The 21,245-nt window shown below is 37.7% G+C and overlaps 1 protein-coding gene across 1 annotated transcript in view; it reads left to right on the forward strand.

The window, feature by feature from the left end:
• LOC140932719 (uncharacterized) overlaps positions 1–21,245 on the forward strand; it is a 97,960-nt gene that overhangs the window by 20,126 nt on the left and 56,589 nt on the right. The window contains exon 6 of the mRNA XM_073382231.1: positions 63–143. Coding sequence (XP_073238332.1) covers positions 63–143 — 81 coding nt within the window. The remainder of the gene's footprint in view (positions 1–62; positions 144–21,245) is intronic.

A 21,245-nucleotide genomic window follows, 5' to 3' on the forward strand; every position in this document is an offset into this window, starting at 1 on the left:
ATCAATGTAATTTACCGATCAAGGTAGTGATGTAGGTTCTTTATTTCTCTGATCAATAACAGAAACAGCAATGTGCACATCAGTAACCTGACCACCGACTGGAAGGATGGTTTGGCATTCAACATTCTTCTTCATTCCTTCAAGTAAGCCAACACTGAAAAAGCTGAAAAAGCTCTTGATCTCCCTACCACCTTATCTCCAGTCATCATCGAACACCAGCGAGGAGGCCGGAGCGACCAATAGCTGATTTTAAAATTTTTCTCACGTGACATCAGAATTTCTTTTTAGGTCATCCTTGTCATAAAAGCTTTGGCCCATTTAGAAGATTAATCCGCAGCTGAGGCTGTCGAAAGTATTTCCATTCTAAGAAGTAAGCCACAGGTGTGCGTAATGAAATCAATGGTTATTCATTCAAAATAATTTCCATTTCTAAATTGCTTCAATCTCTCAGCTGATTCTTCGTAACCTGTAGTATACGGTAAAGTGACGTCAATAGTGCTAATATCGTCCAAAAAGAAACGTCAAGCGAGAAGCCCTGGGGACGAAGTTGTTTGCTCACACGAATTGTCTCCAAACTGTCCAAATGAAATGCAGCTTCACCATTTTTGACGACGCTAGTCTTACCACTTGGAAGGCTCCGTATCGAACACACAATTGGTCATTATTGTTTTACAACTCGCACTCGCTGTCGCACGAGGTTTACTACTTGAATCTAATTTTAAAACTAAAACATGTAGTAAATATTGGACAGGTATGGACACGACTGCCTCAATCATAATCGGTGCGCAGTTTATATCATAAGTCTAGACTGGGAAGGAGCGTTTTTTCTTTTTCCACCTCAAAGATTAAGCAGTAGAATTTCATGAGTAAAGGCGCGCTATTTTGTTTGTTTGTTCTATTTTTCCCAGTCCCTCTCTGTTTGATCTTGACACGATCAGTTCAAAGGACGAAATGAGTCGTCGTGCGCATGCCATAAACCTGGCGACTACTGAATATGGCATGCCAGCTATTTTCGACCCTAAAGGTAAGATTGGCAATTGAGGCATCTTTAGTTAAATTCCGGATAGAAGAAGGGTTTTTCCATTTATAATACATTAAGCTTTTCCACGAAAACATATGCACGGAAGCAATTTTAATGAATCGATCTTCAGGGGCTATTTTACATAATGTGTTTTTCGGATTTTTCTTCGTTAAGCGTTTCAAAGTTTTGATGAAAAGCAGGTTCTTCAAGTTTTTAAACAGTCAGTACGCAAATACCAATTTTACTTAAAGAACTCTTTCAAAGTATATATTTTACGTTTGTTCTTATTTCTTTGTGTAGATTTTGACAAGGATACTGCCGACAAGACTCTTATTACGTTGTTCCTGTCATATTTGTATCAATTTGCGGCCAAAGGGAGCTCTGTTACGATCGTGAAGAAGGAAGTAATAAGTCCTTTCGAAACATCACTGATGACGGAGGTAACGCTAATCCGCTTCATTTAAATTCCAGTGGGTAGTTAAAAATGTTCGTATCAAACCCAGATGAAGGTCAAGAGGAAATAATCACTGAGACTATTAGTTTTTGTTTTACAGCAAGGAGCCCAAAAGTGTGACGCTTTTAATTTATTCGCATTCTTTCGTGCAGATTTAATCCAATCAAAAGCCAGCTGAAAACTGTCCTCGACTTCTGATTGGTTAATGCCTTAATAATAATAATAATGATAATGATAATAATAATAATAATAATAATAATAATAATAATAATAATTTATGAACTTATTGTGCGCAGCTTAACATGAGAATGATCAGCTGCGCATTACAACTGCATTACTTTACAAGAAACAAATAAAAGATAATGCATTAAAAAAAAAATATGATAATAAAAAGAATATATATGTATGCAAGTAAGAATTGCTCACCAACATAAAGTTCTAAAAAGATAAGTCTTAATATATGCGCTTTAAAACTGTTCACATTAGTAATCGCACAAAGTTCTTTTGGAAGAGAGTTCCAGAGCGTTGGCGCTGCTACCATAAAAGCTCTATCACCTAACGTCTTCGATCGAACAGCTGGCATAGAAAGTAAAATACTACCTGATCTAAGGTTATATAAGGACGATTTAAATGTTAGTAAATCGCATATATATTTAGGAGTAAGGCCGTGAATTGCTTTGAACGTAATTATCAGTATCTTAAATTGTATCCGGGTTTTAACAGGAAGCCAATGCAGACCACGAAGAAGGGGTGAGATGTGGCAAAACCTAGGGGCATTATTAACTAGCCTGGCTGAGGCATTCAAAACTCTCTGCAATTTGTTTAGCTGGTAGTTGGGCAGCCCATACAAAAGACTGTTAAAATAATCAACACGAGATGTAATAAATGCATGGACAAGCATTTTCGTTGATTCTCGAGACGAATACTTGCGAATGCGTCTGATATTATGCAAATGGTAAAAGGCAACACCACATAACTTGCTAATATGAGTTGACATAGTGAGCTGCTCATCAAACCGTGAGCCTAGGTTTCTAGCTACTGTTACAGGACAAACATCAGTCGACCCAACGCTAAAGCAATTGATGTTAACCTTGGCCAGCTGTTGCCTAGTACCTTTAATTAAAAATTCTGTTTTATCATCGTTTAACATAAGAATATCTGAAATCATCCAACTCCTAATGTCACTGATACAGTCAGTCATGGACTTGATAGCAAAATCAGCATCCGCAGATCGATTGGGGCTGAATAATACATACAACTGTGTATCGTCCGCGTAGCAGTGAACTTGTGGGAGGTGGCGTTCAACGATCTGAAACAGTTAACGCGTGTAGATAGTGGAAAGCAAGGGGCCCAAACATGTTTTAAAGGAAACTGATCAGAGAGAGTACCATTTACAGAGACACGCTGAAACCGGTCAGATAGATACGATTTAAACCAGGCAAGCGCATTGTCAGTTATTCCCAAATCAGACTCAAGACGACCAATCAGCTTATCATGATGTATCGTGTCAAGAAATCGTATCATGACAGAATGTGAATTAATTAAAGGAGGTCACACTTTTGGGCTCCTTGCTGTAAAAAAACTTTTACTGATTCTTTATTTTCTTCATTAAACAAATCGGAAAACTTTAAGTAAATCAATTCCTGCATTGACGCTGTACACGCTAAAAGTCTCGCGTCAAAATTGCTATCTGGAACAAACTAAAACAGTCCTGTAGTTGCTATTTTGGTATTTTGAACTTCTATCTTTATTCGTTTATTTCTTTTTTGATTAAGTTAAGTAACAAAGCAAATTCACAACTACTTTTCTTCTTTCCATGGTTAATATCTAATTGTGATTACTCTTGGGCCAGGAATATGGTTTCAAGACAATCACGACACGCCATGAAACGTCGCGTTTAGGTAACACTACAGTTGACTTCCAAACAATCACACGAGCTGGAGAAAAGGATCAAGACGATGCATTCCACGACTTTAAAGTAGACAAAGAATCTGGACAAAAAACACTACTCCATACTTCGACTTTAGCTCAAGGCGTAAGTGTTGAGCAGGTAAGATAAGTGAAGCACGTTACTTTTAGATTTTGTGGCCGAACGAAACACAAACGTAATTGAGTGAAAACTATATTACCTAGCTTAGTTGTATATATAAACCGCCATTGGAGCTTTTTGGCGGGCGCGTTCTTATGATTCTTTTTAGCAAGATTGTGACATGTGACCCACACACTTCTACATCCTGCAGTTTATCAAGTGCCAAAAGGGATCACGAGCTCATGTACAACTTATATCCCTATAGAGCAAATCTAGAGCACCCTGTTAAATTATTATCAGATTAGGGCGTCATCACTCTTCTTACAAGAACTTGTTTTCTTTCCTTTTCACTTTCTCTTACTCTTTACATACGCCCATTTTTTTTTCTTCAAGTGGAAACGCTCAGATAGAGTGCAACTTCTTTTAATTCTCTAGCTACGAGCAAAAATAACAAAAAGAGTGATGGCCAACCCAATTAAGTATGCCGTAAGAATGTAGAAGTTAAAGCTTATTGTTATACTATTGGATCCGGTGCTTTCCATTCACTTCAAATAAAGCATCATCCTGTACTTTTTTCATTTGCTTATACACTTGCAAACCCGTGCGTACACTTTCAAGTTACTGATACTTTTTAACAGGCAGTCACTTCATTTCTTTAATCTTTTCAGAGAAGATCTTTGGTTGTGTCTCCATTTCGAAGACAGTCAGGAGGCTCCTCCAGAGCTTCGAGCGGTGCATCCAGCCCTATATCCAAAGATTTAGACCCCAAGGTACAGTGCAGTGTAAAATCTTGCTTGACAGACTTACTTCAGTGCACGTGGGCTCTGAGCGAGTGGACGTGCGCTTTAAGCGAGTAGAGTTATTGTAACTTTTTTTACTTTGCCTTCCCGCCTCGATTAGCTATAGGCTATTTTGCGGGCAAGGATCAATTATGGCATGTATCCAAAGCGTTCAATAACTTTGAACTTGAACCTGAAGTCTTTGCTACTCGTCTGCGGCAGTTAATGTTACTCTTATTTATTAGTAGTTATAGATTTTTTGGAGAACATTTGAGCATTACTCCGTTTTTGTCAGTTATAACAGAGATAAACTTGTTTGCCGCCTACTTTTCTTCCGGGAACTGGAATTGGAAATTCACAAGTTAGCACGACCCCCTGATACTTTAGGAGAGGGAAGTTACACTTTTACACAAACCACGCGAATTGTGACAAATGAGAGTGAAAGGAGTTCTTCAACAACTACTACTTACCGGGTATCTATGTTTCGCTTTCATGACCAATTTATCCAAATTGGTTTTCCTTTCAATTATGTATCGTTAATTAGGCATATGAAAAATATTTTAAGACATCATAACGCTTAAAAATTCCTGACCTTCCCTATTTCATTTCTTTAACCAATTTTATACCACTTCTTCTATAGGACATATAAGGTCTTTTACCTGAAAATACGTAGATATTTAAGTCCAAAGATATTTCCACATTTATCAGTGACTCTGAGATCCCTAATACGGTAAAAACCTGCGTGTAAGAATCTAGTGGTTTAAGAACCTGCTGGCAAAAAATATTTGCCATTTTAATACCCAAAGTATAAAAACCTTTTTGCCAGGGTTATCTGGGTTAAAGTTGAATTATCATAAACGTTTACAAGGAGAATGAATTTGAGATTTGAAAACTTATAATCAGAAAATAGCAAAAAGTAAGAGTATTAATATGATTGTCATTCCTACAACAACAACAAAAAAGGTTACATAAAGCACATGGTGTAAACTACCTCATGGACCCTGCAAAAAAAAAAGCTTGTTTGTAATATACAGTTGTGAATAAAATACTGTTTATCTCAGGACCACACCCAAGTTTTCGTTTTTAACCCTAACCCAAAATCCATCTACTTCATAGCGGAGAGAAGCGTGCACAGCGGTGCACCATGGGTTAGAAAATATGGTTGTCTATGATCCGGGAAATTTTGTTAGTGACTTGCTGCCACCTGCCCGTACGCCTTCCGTCTGCACCACACCTACATCAATGTAAAAAAAAAAAAAAAAAAAAAACTCCATCAACAGGTATGGCAACCCAATTACAAATGGAGATTTTTTGACGGGAAATCGCATGACCAACCGCTTCTTGTGAAGCAGAGACAATTCAAGACTCACTAAGACAAAACGGAAAGCGGAAATTGTTTCTATATCCGTGTTGTCTAAAGTATAAAGCTTAGATTAATTGTCATATCCTTAGATTTGGAATGAGAAAGAGAAAGACAGAGAAAACGAGAAACTACGCGACAGGCTAGCGAAACTCAACTAGAAAGAGAACGACATGTAGAGCTAGAGCGAGCGATAAAAAGCAAAGGAGACGAATTTCGTAGCAAGGACAACATGAACATTTTGTAGCGGCGGTGAGAAAATAAGAAATGCTAGCAGTCAGCAAGGTGAAAAAAGAGCGGCACTGAAAAGAAAAACGAAAAGGAATACAAGCAACAAAATTTTTTGTTAGCACATACAACATTTTTTCCATAAAACGTGTAATGAGGAAGTTTCACGTTCCAACAACAACGGCAAAGAAATGTTAAATGTTCTCGTTGCCGTCACTATTTAGTATTACACGATTTTTTTTTTTGGTAAATTATCAGTATATTGACGGGAGCTTCGCTTTTATCCCTGGCTAAATCTATATATTAGAAATTAAGAACCTGCAGATAACTAATTCAAAATACAAGAACCTTTTTTGCCAGGTTCTTTCACGCGGGTTTATAGTGTAGATCTTCGGCCTAATGTGGTTTTCCTGGAGAAGTTAGAGGTTTGTGTAATCAAGAAACCATTATCCTTTATCATTTATAGGACTCAATCTGAACTAATGCAGCTTTCCTCAACTCATAGTTGCAGCAACGCTAACAAGCCCTCTCTTCTTAACGCATAAAAGAAAAGTTGAGCCTCACTCAACTTTTACGTTTACGCGTGGCCTTCCGTACATTGCCTCTATTTCAATTACGCGCGAAAATTTTACATGCGTTCGAACCGCAAGAGTGGAAATCAACCCTTAGATGAAAAAACGTCCGGCCTATCAGAACTCGTAAGCAAATGGCGCAGTTGCGAGTCGAAATAGAGATGGATTTGTTGCTCATTTCACTGAAGGTCTTGTTAAGGACAAAGTTGTATCTGCGAGGCAAAAAGGCGAAAGCAGCGATACTTTGTACCACTGTTCTTACCGCGAAAGAGGCAATTACATCTGAAAAGGCAAATGATGAAAAAGGAAACCAAGGCGTCAAAGCACCAACACCTGTACGTATTAAGATATCATCAAAAATCCTATCGGTCTTATTTGCTATATTTGTTATCAAATCATCCTATAACTCGTCAGAAATATTGTATCTAATTCACAATAATTAATTTCTTTCAAGAAAAAAAATGCAGTGGATCATTAACATACAAGATGGTGTAACACTTTAGATTCTGAAATCACTGCCAAGATAAAAGCTGACAAAGTCATTAAATTTTATGGGTTCGTTTCGTGGTTGGCAACAAACATTGAGCCAACGGAATTCATGAAGAGCTGGGGACATCTTAAAGGCGCTATCGAAGCCGCTTTGGTATCGGTTATCAAATATTTTTTGTTTTGCTGTTGGGGTTTAGTTTTGCAGGTGGACGATTGTTTTTAGTTCTCGTTGTTCCTCTTTAACGGAATTTTTTTTTCCGATTGGTAACGACTGCTTTCTTTCTTTCTTTTTTGACCGGAAATTTTATCATAAAAGTCAGTGTAGGAATTATAATCTGCATTTTTGAAGTCATGTTTTATTGGCGCATATTTGTATTCAAACTTCAGGGAGACTTCTTTAGTATTTACTGTACATAGTGTCATCTTGTGTGGTTAATGTTCTCAGTGATACTCCACTTCGTAACTTTTTGCCACACAATCTGAGTACAATTATTTTAAGGCGGGTAATTTTTTTCGGAAGAAACGTTTAAGTTTAAAAAAATCAGTATTCAGTATTCTTGGTTTGCACTGAAAAAAGTGACAAAGTGGCCAGGATGGTTCACAGTGTAGCAAAGAATGGCGGCACACTACGACATCAGATCAAAACAACAACAACTCATGAATAAATGTTTAATCTTACAAGAGGCGTGTCGCACAAAATTACCATCGCATGTATGAATTAGATATACAGCGAAATGCATGCCAATCACAAAAAATTGACAATTGACTTTGAAAAAGCCATGGTTAGTCTGGAATTGTGGAGTCATTCATTGAGAAATAGAATTTTGGAAGATTTTTTTACTTGCATGGATGATAGGCCCCTTGGAAAAAACTTTTTTTTCTTTCTTTTCCTACGAATCATCTTATCACATGCAAAACCCAAAAAGTAGAAGGGCAAATCCCAAAGGATAACAACTCTGTGAATGATAATTATAACCAATGCAAACTTCCTCTGTCTCTGAAGGCGTATTCTAATTTTTCTTCCAGGACCCTAAAGAGGACTTTCTTAAGTTAAAATCGCCTTCACAGATCTCAGGAGAGGAGAGTGGCAGATACACGGTGACTCGGACTAGAAGAATCATCACAAATTCAGGAGGACAAGTTAGTTCCACTACTAATGACCTGGAAATATCTGACTTTCTTATCAGCCTCTTATTATACTAGATTCGCTTTCTATTAACACCCTCAATAAGAAATAGAACTGATAATACTTTAAACTATTCAGATTAACATACTAAAGCCTAAAGAATCAAGTTAGACGTACAACAAGCCAACTAAATTCCTTTGTTAACTTCGTTAACCAAGTTCCATCCCTTTGATATTTAATTCGGCTTTGTGAAAAGAATTTACAGAAACATTTGCCTCTGCTCGAGATTAAAATACAAAGCAGGTCTTCATTTCCAGAATGTTTTGGTACCTTGGTTTAACTGTGATGTTTGAAGGAAGCATAACACTATGGTATAAACTGTGTCACTTTAGCCACACACATTTAATAACTTACATTTTCTAATCAACAGAGCCTACAATCTTCAGCTGAAAACTCCCAAACCGTCATGAAAACAACAGATGGTGGAGATAAATACATTCTAGATAAACAAGGAGAAACGGACGCCAAATACAGAGAAGTGACATTGCAAGTTACACCTATATTAGGCAAAAACATAAAAGAAAGTCAGCAGCCACTATTTCCGAGGGAAGATGAAAATAAGCAGAAGGCTAAAATTACTGTTCACGCAATAGAAGAGGTAATGACAACTAACAAAGAGCGCACGCCCGTAAGTGTTAAGCGTGGTTATGATAATGCATGATCCTTTTTATATACTAGACTTTTTTGGCGCTGTAGTGATCTTGTTAATAATTCCCTTTACTTTTGACTGATATTTTGGGTTAGACGTCCTAACTTGGCAATAGTGAGCTTAAGTAACAAACACGGCGGTGGTTACGAAACGCATAAAAAAGCGTGATATACGTGGAAAGTTGTTGTTTTGCCAATCTAAGCCTATTCCTTTTTTGCTGTTTTCGTTGCCGTTACCGTCGTCGTCGTCGTTGCTTAAGCTCCCTTTTGTTTATAAACGTGTTTGCTTTGTAAAGGAGATTAACAAGACAACTACTTTTTTGTCTTGTTCACGTCCTTTACAAAACCTGTGAAATTAGGCACTTAGTCACGTCGTTGTTGTTGCAATGTACAAAAAACCGTGATGTACATGCAAAGTTGTTGTTTTGCTAACCTAAGGACCTGTCCACACTAATGCCTTTTCAAAAGTATGCGTTTTCGTTGTCATCAACAACGCGTCGATTGATTTGCGTCCACACTACCGTTTTGATGCTTTTTCCACTGTCCGTATCAAGAAGTTCGAAAACGATAGAGGTGCACGTTGAGAAGTAAGTTGAACCATGTGCGCATCCTACAATCACGCGCCTGCGATATTTCCTCTGTCTCTGAAGGCGTAGTCTAATTCTTCTTCGAGGACCCTAAAGGGGACTTTCTTAAGTTAAAATCGCCCTCAGCAGAAGAGAGTGGCAGATACACGGTGACTCAGACCAGAAGAATCAACACAAATTCAGAAGGACAAGTTAGTTCCACTACTAATGACCTGGAAATATCTGACTTTCTTATCAGCCTCCTATTATACTAGATTCGCTTTTTATTAACGCCCTCAATAAGAAATAGAACTAATAATACATTAAACTATTCAGATTAACATACTAAAGCCTAAAGGATGAAGTTAGACGTACAACAGGCCAACTAAATTCCTTTGTTAACTTGGTTAACCAAGTTCCATCCCTTTGATATTTAATTCGGCTTTGTGAAAAGAATTTACAGAAACATTTGCCTCTGCTTGAGATTAAAATACAAAGCAGGTCTTCATTTCCAGAATGTTTTGGTACCTTAGTTTAACTGAGATGTTTGAAGGAAGCATAACACTATGGTATAAACGGTGTCACTTTAGCCACACACATTTAATAACTTACATTTTCTAATCAACAGACCCTACAATCCTCAGCTGAAAATTCTCAAACCGTCATGAAAACAACAGATGGTGGAGATAAATACATTCTAGATAAACAAGGAGAAACGGACGGAAAAAAAAGAGAAGTGAGATTGCAAGTTAAACCTATATTAGGCAAAAACATAAAAGAAAGTCAGCAGCCACTATTTCCGAGGGAAGATGAAAATAAGCAGAAGGCTAAAATTACTGTTCACGCAAAAGAAGAGGCAATGACAACTAACAAAGAGCGCACGCCCGTAAGTGTTAAGCGTGGTTATGATAATGCATGATTCTTTTTTATATACTAGACTTTTTTGGCGCTGTAGTCATCTTGTTAATAATTCCCTTTACTTTTGACTGATATTTTGGGTTAGACGTCCTAACTTGGCAATAGTGAGCTTAAGCAACAAACACGGCGGTGGTTACGAAACGCACAAAAAAGCGTGATATACGTGGAAAGTTGTTGTTTTGCCAATCTAAGCCTATTCCTTTTTTGCCGTTTTCGTTACCGTTACCGTCGTCATCGTCGTTGCTTAAGCTCCCTTTTGTTTATAAACGTGTTTGCTTTGTAAAGAAGATTAACAAGACAACTACTTTTTTGTCTTGTTCACGTCCTTTACAAAACCTGTGAAATTAGGCACTTAGTCACGTCGTTGTTGTTGCAATGTACAAAAAACCGTGATGCACGTGCAAAGTTGTTGTTTTGCTAACCTAAGGACCTGTCCACACTAATGCCTTTTCAAAAGTATGCGTTTTCGTTGTCATCAACAACGCGTCGATTGATTTGCGTCCACACTACCGTTTTGATGCTTTTTCCACTGTCCGTATCAAGAAGTTCGAAAACGATAGAGTTGCACGTTGAGAAGTAAGTTGAACCATGTGCGCATCCTACAATCACGCGCCTGCGATATTTCCTCTGTCTCTGAAGGCGTAGTCTAATTCTTCTTCGAGGACCCTAAAGGGGACTTTCTTAAGTTAAAATCGCCCTCAGCAGAAGAGAGTGGCAGATACACGGTGACTCAGACCAGAAGAATCAACACAAATTCAGGAGGACAAGTTAGTTCCACTACTAATGACCTGGAAATATCTGACTTTCTTATCAGCCTCTTATTATACTAGATTCGCTTTTTATTAACGCCCTCAATAAGAAATAGAACTAATAATACATTAAACTATTCAGATTAACATACTAAAGCCTAAAGGATGAAGTTAGACGTGCAACAGGCCAACCAAATTCCTTTGTTAACTTGGCTAACCAAGTTCCATCCCTTTGATATTTAATTCGGCTTTGTGAAAAGAATTTACAGAAACATTTGCCTCTGCTTGAGATTAAAATACAAAGCAGGTCTTCATTTCCAGAATGTTTTGGTACCTTAGTTTAACTGAGATGTTTGAAGGAAGCATAACACTATGGTATAAACGGTGTCACTTTAGCCACACACATTTAATAACTTACATTTTCTAATCAACAGATCCTACAATCCTCAGCTGAAAATTCTCAAACCGTCATGAAAACAACAGATGGTGGAGATAAATACATTCTAGATAAACAAGGAGAAACGGACGGAAAAAAAAGAGAAGTGAGATTGCAAGTTAAACCTATATTAGGCAAAAACATAAAAGAAAGTCAGCAGCCACTATTTCCCAGGGAAGATGAAAATAAGCAGAAGGCTAAAATTACTGTTCACGCAAAAGAAGAGGCAATGACAACTAACAAAGAGCGCACGCTTGTAAGTGTTAAGCGTGGTTATGATAATGCATGATTCTTTTTTATATACTAGTCTTTTTTGGCGCTGTAGTCATCTTGTTAATAATTCCCTTTACTTTTGACTGATATTTTGGGTTAGACGTCCTAACTTGGTAATAGTGAGCTTAAGCAACAAACACGGCGGTGGTTACGAAACGCACAAACAAGCGTGATATACGTGGAAAGTTGTTGTTTTGCCAATCTAAGCCTATTCCTTTTTTGCTGTTTTCGTTGCCGTTACCGTCGTCGTCGTCGTTGCTTAAGCTCCCTTTTGTTTATAAACGTGTTTGCTTTGTAAAGGAGATTAACAAGACAACTACTTTTTTGTCTTGTTCACGTCCTTTACAAAACCTGTGAAATTAGGCACTTAGTCACGTCGTTGTTGTTGCAATGTACAAAAAACCGTGATGTACGTGCAAAGTTGTTGTTTTGCTAACCTAAGGACCTGTCCACACTAATGCCTTTTCAAAAGTATGCGTTTTCGTTGTCATCAACAACGCGTCGATTGATTTGCGTCCACACTACCGTTTTGATGCTTTTTCCACTGTCCGTATTAAGAAGTTCGAAAACGATAGAGTTGCAGGTTGAGAAGTAAGTTGAACCATGTGCGCATCCTACAATCACGCGCCTGCGATATTTCCTCTGTCTCTGAAGGCGTAGTCTAATTCTTCTTCGAGGACCCTAAAGGGGACTTTCTTAAGTTAAAATCGCCCTCAGCAGAAGAGAGTGGCAGATACACGGTGACTCAGACCAGAAAAATCAACACAAATTCAGGAGGACAAGTTAGTTCCACTACTAATGACCTGGAAATATCTGACTTCCTTATCAGCCTCTTATTATACTAGATTCGCTTTTTATTAACGCCCTCAATAAGAAATAGAACTAATAATACATTAAACTATTCAGATTAACATACTAAAGCCTAAAGAATCAAGTTAAACGTACAACAGGCCAACTAAATTCCTTTGTTAACTTGGTTAACCAAGTTCCATCCCTTTGATATTTAATTCGGCTTTGTGAAAAGAATTTACAGAAACATTTGCCTCTGCTTGAGATTAAAATACAAAGCAGGTCTTCATTTCCAGAATGTTTTGGTACCTTAGTTTAACTGAGATGTTTGAAGGAAGCATAACACTATGGTATTAACTGTGTCACTTTAGCCACACACATTTAATAACTTACATTTTCTAATCAGCAGACCCTACAATCTTCAGCTGAAAATTCTCAAACCGTCATGAAAACAACAGATGGTGGAGATAAATACATTCTAGATAAACCAGGAGAAACGGACGCAAAAAAAAGAGAAGTGAGATTGCAAGTTAAACCTATATTAGGCAAAAACATAAAAGAAAGTCAGCAGCCACTATTTCCGAGGGAAGATGAAAATAAGCAGAAGGCTAAAATTACTGTTCACGCAAAAGAAGAGGCAATGACAACTAACAAAGAGCGCACGCCCGTAAGTGTTAAGCGTGGTTATGATAATGCATGATTCTTTTTTATATACTAGACCTTTTTGGTGCTGTAGTCATCTTGTTAATAATTCCCTTTACTTTTGACTGATATTTTGGGTTAGACGTCCTAACTTGGCAATAGTGAGCTTAAGCAACAAACACGGCGGTGGTTACGAAACGCACAAAAAAGCGTGATATACGTGGAAAGTTGTTGTTTTGCCAATCTAAGCCTATTCCTTTTTTGCTGTTTTCGTTGACGTTACCGTCGTCGTCGTCCTTGCTTAAGCTCCCTTTTGTTTATAAACGTGTTTGCTTTGTAAAGGAGATTAACAAGACAACTACTTTTTTGTCTTGTTCACGTCCTTTACAAAACCTGTGAAATTAGGCACTTAGTCACGTCGTTGTTGTTGCAATGTACAAAAAACCGTGATGTACGTGCAAAGTTGTTGTTTTGCTAACCTAAGGACCTGTCCACACTAATGCCTTTTCAAAAGTATGCCTTTTCGTTGTCATCAACAACGCGTCGATTGATTTGCGTCCACACTACCGTTTTGATGCTTTTTCCACTGTCCGTATCAAGAAGTTCGAAAACGATAGAGTTGCACGTTGAGAAGTAAGTTGAACCATGTGCGCATCCTACAATCACGCGCCTGCGATATTTCCTCTGTCTCTGAAGGCGTAGTCTAATTCTTCTTCGAGGACCCTAAAGGGGACTTTCTTAAGTTAAAATCACCCTCAGCAGAAGAGAGTGGCAGATACACGGTGACTCATACCAGAACAATCAACACAAATTCAGAAGGACAAGTTAGTTCCACTACCAATGACGAGAAAAGTTCTGACTTTCTTATTAGCTTCTATATATACCAGATTCGTGCTTTATTAACGCCCTTAAGAATAAATAGAATTAATAGTATATTAAACTATTCAGAGTAACTACGGCCTAAGAATCAAAACAGACGTAGAACAGGCCAACTAAATTCCTTTGTTAACTTCGTTAACCAAGTTCGATCCCTTTGATATTTAATTCGGCTTTGTGAAAAGAATTTACAGAAACATTTGCCTCTGCTTGAGATTAAAAGACAAAGCAGGTCTTCATTTCCAGAATGTTTTGGTACCTTAGTTTAACTGAGATGTTTGAAGGAAGCATAACACTATGGTATTAACTGTGTCACTTTAGCCAAACACATTTAATAACTTACATTTTCTAATCAACAGACCCTACAATCCTCAGCTGAAAATTCTCAAACCGTCATGAAAACAACAGATGGTGGAGATAAATACATTCTAGATAAACAAGAAGAAACGGACCCAAAAAAAAGAGAAGTGACATTGCAAGTTAAACCTATATTAGGCAAAAACATAAAAGAAAGTCAGCAGCCACTATTTCCGAGGGAAGATGAAAATAAGCAGAAGGCTAAAATTACTGTTCACGCAAAAGAAGAGGCAATGACAACTAACAAAGAGCGCACGCCCGTAAGTGTTAAGCGTGGTTATGATAATGCATGATCCTTTTTATATACTAGACTTTGTTGGCGCTGTAGTCATCTTGTTAATAATTCCCTTTACTTTTGACTGATATTTTGGGTTAGACGTCCTAACTTGGCAATAGTGAGCTTAAGCAACAAACACGGCGGTGGTTACGAAACGCACAAAAAAGCGTGATATACGTGGAAAGTTGTTGTTTTGCCAATCTAAGCCTATTCCTTTTTTGCCGTTTTCGTTGCCGTTACCGTCGTCGTCGTCCTTGCTTAAGCTCCCTTTTGTTTATAAACGTGTTTGCTTTGTGAAGGAGATTAACAAGACAACTACTTTTTTGTCTTGTTCACGTCCTTTACAAAACCTGTGAAATTAGGCACTTAATCACGTCGTTGTTGTTGCAATGTACAAAAAATCGTGATGTACGTGCAAAGTTGTTGTTTTGCTAACCTAAGGACCTGTCCACACTAATGCCTTTTCAAAACTATGCATTTTCGTTGTCATCAACAACGCGTCGATTGATTTGCGTCCACACTACCGTTTTGATGCTTTTTCCACTGTCCGTATTAAGAAGTTCGAAAACGATAGAGTTGCACGTTGAGAAGTAAGTTGAACCATGTGTGCATCCTACAATCACGCGCCTGCGATATTTCCTCTGTCTCTGAAGGCGTAGTCTAATTCTTCTTCGAGGACCCTAAAGGGGACTTTCTTAAGTTAAAATCGCCCTCAGCAGAAGAGAGTGGCAGATACACGGTGACTCAGACCAGAAGAATCAACACAAATTCAGGAGGACAAGTTAGTTCCACTACTAATGACCTGGAAATATCTGACTTTCTTATCAGCCTCTTATTATACTAGATTCGCTTTCTATTAACGCCCTCAATAAGAAATAGAACTAATAATACATTAAACTATTCAGATTAACATACTAAAGCCTAAAGAATCAAGTTAGACGTACAACAGGCCGACTAAATTCCTTTGTTAACTTGGTTAACCAAGTTCCATCCCTTTGATATTTAATTCGGCTTTGTGAAAAGAATTTAAAGAAACATTTGCGTCTGCTTGAGATTAAAATACAAAGCAGGTCTTCATTTCCAGAATGTTTTGGTACCTTAGTTTAACTGAGATGTTTGAAGGAAGCATAACACTATGGTATAAACTGTGTCACTTTAGCCACACACATTTAATAACTTACATTTTCTAATCAACAGACCCTACAGTCTTCAGCTGAAAATTCTCAAACCGTCATGAAAACAACAGATGGTGGAGATAAATACATTCTAGATAAACAAGGAGAAACGGACGCAAAAAAAAGAGAAGTGAGATTGCAAGTTAAACCTATATTAGGCAAAAACATAAAAGAAAGTCAGCAGCCACTATTTCCCAGGGAAGATGAAAATAAGCAGAAGGCTAAAATTACTGTTCACGCAAAAGAAGAGGCAATGACAACTAACAAAGAGCGCACGCCCGTAAGTGTTAAGCGTGGTTATGATAATGCATGATCCTTTTTATATACTAGACTTTTTTGGCGCTGTAGTCATCTTGTTATTAATTCCCTTTACTTTTGACTGATATTTTGGGTTAGACGTCCTAACTTGGCAATAGTGAGCTTAAGCAACAAACACGGCGGTGGTTACGAAACGCACAAAAAAGCGTGATATACGTGGAAAGTTGTTGTTTTGCCAATCTAAGCCTATTCCTTTTTTGCTGTTTTCGTTGTTGTTACCGTCGTCGTCGTCGTTGCTTAAGCTCCCTTTTGTTTATAAACGTGTTTGCTTTGTAAAGGAGATTAACAAGACAACTACTTTTTTGTCTTGTTCACGTCCTTTACAAAACCTGTGAAATTAGGCACTTAGTCACGTCGTTGTTGTTTCAATGTACAAAAAATCGTGATGTACGTGCAAAGTTGTTGTTTTGCTAACCTAAGGACCTGTCCACACTAATGCCTTTTCAAAAGTATGCGTTTTCGTTGTCATCAACAACGCGTCGATTGATTTGCGTCCACACTACCGTTTTGATGCTTTTTCCACTGTCCGTATCAAGAAGTTCGAAAACGATAGAGTTGCAGGTTGAGAAGTAAGTTGAACCATGTGCGCATCCTACAATCACGCGCCTGCGATATTTCCTCTGTCTCTGAAGGCGTAGTCTAATTCTTCTTCGAGGACCCTAAAGGGGACTTTCTTAAGTTAAAATCGCCCTCAGCAGAAGAGAGTGGCAGATACACGGTGACTCAGACCAGAACAATCAACACAAATGCAGAAGGACAAGTTAGTTCCACTACTAATGACGAGAAAAGTTCTGACTTTCTTATTAGCTTCTATATATACCAGATTCGTGCTTTATTAACGCCCTTAAGAATAAATAGAATTAATAGTATATTAAACTATTCAGAGTAACTACGGCCTAAGAATCAAAACAGACGTAGAACAGGCCAACTAAATTCCTTTGTTAACTTCGTTAACCAAGTTCCATCCCTTTGGTATTTAATTCGGCTTTGTGAAAAGAATTTACCAAAACATGTGCCTCTGCCTGTGACTGGAATAAAAAGCAGGTCTTCCTTTCCAGAATGTTTTGGTACCTTAGTTTAACTGAGATGTTTGAAGGAAGCATAACAATATAGCATAAACTGTGTCAATTACGCCACACACGTTTAATAACTTACATTTTTGAATCAACAGACCCTACAATCTTCAGCTGAAAATTCTCAAACCGTCATGGAAACAACAGATGGTAGAGATAAAGACATTCTAGATAAAAAAGGAGATGAAACGGATGCCAAATACAGAGAAGTGACATTGCAAGTTACACCTATAATAAGCAACAACATAAAAGAAAGTCAGCAGACACTATTTTCGAGGGAAGATGAAAATAAGCAGAAGGCTAAAACCACTGTTCACGCAAAAGAAGAGGCAATGACAACTAACAAAGAGCGCACGCCCGTAAGTGTTAAGCGTGGTTATGATAATGCATGATCCTTTTTATATACTAGACTTTGTTGGCGCTGTAGTCATCTTGTTAATAATTCCCTTTACTTTTGACTGATATTTTGGGTTAGACGTCCTAACTTGGCAATAGTGAGCTTAAGCAACAAACACGGCGGTGGTTACGAAACGCATAAAAAAGCGTGATATACGTGGAAAGTTGTTGTTTTGCCAATCTAAGCCTATTCCTTTTTTGCCGTTTTCGTTGCCGTTACCGTCGTCGTCGTCCTTGCTTAAGCTCCCTTTTGTTTATAAACGTGTTTGCTTTGTAAAGGAGATTAACAAGACAACTACTTTTTTGTCTTGTTCACGTCCTTTACAAAACCTGTGAAATTAGGCACTTAGTCACGTCGTTGTTGTTGCAATGTACAAAAAACCGTGCAAAGTTGTTGTTTTGCTAACCTAAGGACCTGTCCACACTAATGCCTTTTCAAAAGTATGCGTTTTCGTTGTCATCAACAACGCGTCGATTGATTTGCGTCCACACTACCGTTTTGATGCTTTTTCCACTGTCCGTATTAAGAAGTTCGAAAACGATAGAGTTGCACGTTGAGAAGTAAGTTGAACCATGTGCGCATCCTACAATCACGCGCCTGCGATATTTCCTCTGTCTCTGAAGGCGTAGTCTAATTCTTCTTCGAGGACCCTAAAGGGGACTTTCTTAAGTTAAAATCGCCCTCAGCAGAAGAGAGTGGCAGATACACGGTGACTCAGACCAGAACAATCAACACAAATTCAGAAGGACAAGTTAGTTCCACTACTAATGACGAGAAAAGTTCTGACTTTCTTATTAGCTTCTATATATACCAGATTCGTGCTTTATTAACGCCCTTAAGAATAAATAGAATTAATAGTATATTAAACTATTCAGAGTAACTACGGCCTAAGAATCAAAACAGACGTAGAACAGGCCAACTAAATTCCTTTGTTAACTTCGTTAACCAAGTTCCATCCCTTTGGTATTTAATTCGGCTTTGTGAAAAGAATTTACCAAAACATGTGCCTCTGCCTGTGACTGGAATAAAAAGCAGGTCTTCCTTTCCAGAATGTTTTGGTACCTTAGTTTAACTGAGATGTTTGAAGGAAGCATAACAATATAGCATAAACTGTGTCAATTAAGCCACACACATTTAATAACTTACATTTTTGAATCAACAGACCCTACAATCTTCAGCTGAAAATTCTCAAACCGTCATGGAAACAACAGATGGTAGAGATAAAGACATTCTATATAAAAAAGGAGATGAAACGGATGCCAAACACAGAGTGACATTGCAAGTTACACCTATAATAAGCAACAACATAAAAGAAAGTCAGCAGACACTATTTTCGAGGGAAGATGAAAATAAGCAGAAGGCTAAAACCACTGTTCACGCAAAAGAAGAGGCAATGACAACTAGCAAAGAGCGTACGCCTGTAAGTGTTAAGTGTGGTTATGATAATGCGCGATCCTTTTATATACTAGACTTTTTTGGCGCTTTAGTCATGTTGTTACTTCCCTTTACTTTTGACTGATATCTTTGGTTAGACGTCCTAACTTAGCAATAGTGAGCTTAAGCAACAAAGACGTCGGTGGTTACGAAAACTTTACTTTACAAAAAGTGAATATGATTTGCTTCAAACTTTATCGCACTTATTCCAACCGAACTCTTTCAATTCGTCAAACGTTGGCAAATTTGTTTTGGGGTTTCATTGTAAAAGACTCTATCGAAGTTCAGGAAAAGAAAAAGAACTGAAAGTCGTTGTCTTGTGTTCACGTTCTCCACAACACGTGGAATAAATTTCACGTCCCAGTCGTGAAGTGACGGCAAAGAAATGTAGCGTGATGCACGTGCAAAGTTGTTGTTTTGCCAATCTAAGCCTATTGCTTATTTGCCGTTCTCGTTGCCGTTACCGTCGTCATCGTCGTTGCTTAAGCTCCCTATTGTTTGTAAACGCATTTGCTTTGTAAAGGAGGTTAACAAGACAACAACTTCTTTTGAAAGAAAGTAGTTGTCTTGTTTACGTCCGGTATAGTGTTACGTCCGGTATAGTGTAAACATGACATTAGTCTCTGGTCGAGGGATAACAACATTTGAATTTATGGGTGAATGTGCCTAAGCCGCGTCCGCTAACACCTATTTCATTTTGTCGGCTTCTGTAGTTCCACCTTAATTTACATTAAAACATATACAGCTAGTGCTAAGAGAAAATAATGAGAGACATATTATAATGATTAACGACTATTGTAAGCAATGAACTGAAGACAAGGCCGGCGACCTTTCGTTTTTGTAGTATCATGAATAACATCTCTCAGGTCAACATCTCGCTGTACTCTTAATTTCTTTCATTAGGTACAGAAAACATCACTAAGTGGTACAAGAGATGTTCTGTTGACTTCAGCGGAAAGATTCTCCAACGGCGGAGGCACGGCACGTGAAGCAGAGCCTGCTAACCATGATTCTTCATATTCCCTCACTGATAAAGATGGCAGGCCTACCTCTGGAGTCAGCCCAGCTCAATATTATAAATATAGCATAGATAATTCAACTTCTGCAAGGTAAGTGAAAAAAATTGACTTCGGCTTATTTGGATATTTTAAATCGCTGAGCAGTGACCTTTGTAACTGTATATCTTGATGGTTGCATTTTATTTCTTTTTATCAGATCCTTTTTTATCTATCTTTTTGTTTAGTTATTGATTTACATTTCTCCATTTGTCTATTTATTCATTTATTTATACAATCTTTGGATAGTTTGTTATAATATTTTTGGCACAATCGTTACTTTAGAGCAAATCAAGTGATTCAGGACTCGTTAATGCCTTTAAATAGAGATTAAAACAACAGCTTTTTTCTTTTTCCTGATCTCCGATCGTTCAATGTGATCTTGTTAATAACGACAATGATCATAATTATCGTAAAATCTTATTTACTTCATTGAATAAATCCATTGAATAGGGTTTAAAGGAACAGTTTTTGCTACCTAAGTATTTATCAACTTAGGTCCGATAAAATTCATAAAACAGACCAAATTTTAATGCTGTGTTGACAAAGCGCAAGAGCAGTTTTCTCTCAATATTACCTTTTTTGTCCATATAATTAAAGAGGCAGCACTCTCAAGGTTCCTGCGTAGAAGTAGCCTCATTTAAAGAAAAAAAACCTTCATTAGACCAGACACCAGATTCTTAAGTGTAATCGCCGTGCACTGCTTGGCTGAAACAACACCCTTAAAATAAACAGCATTCAAATGCGAGTTTCCCGGTCAAAATTAATTAATGTGGTGTTGTTTATTAAATTTCTGGTAAAAAGTGGGGAATTCTAGTTCGTTAAAGTGACGTTTGACGAGGAAAATTTTTGACTACAAAAGCTTAAAAATTGCTTTGAGAAGGCCACATTGATTAGTCTAGGTATCTTTAGAAGAGCAAAAATATCAGCTGCATGACAAAGACTCGAAGCTTGGAACTCAATTCCAATGTCATTTTGTCCTCGTAAGCTATCATTCAGTTATACTTTTTAGATACATGACTCAAATTGAGATCAATTTGGAAGGAAACCGAGAGAATAGTGGGTAAGGCAAGGTTTGCTTCCCTTTTTGCACCATCACAAGTTAAGCAAACTGACGTACTAATCGAAACTTCCGTGTTCATAA

The sequence above is a fragment of the Porites lutea genome, chromosome 1, assembly GCF_958299795.1.
Source record: "Porites lutea chromosome 1, jaPorLute2.1, whole genome shotgun sequence".
NCBI lineage: Eukaryota > Metazoa > Cnidaria > Anthozoa > Scleractinia > Poritidae > Porites > Porites lutea.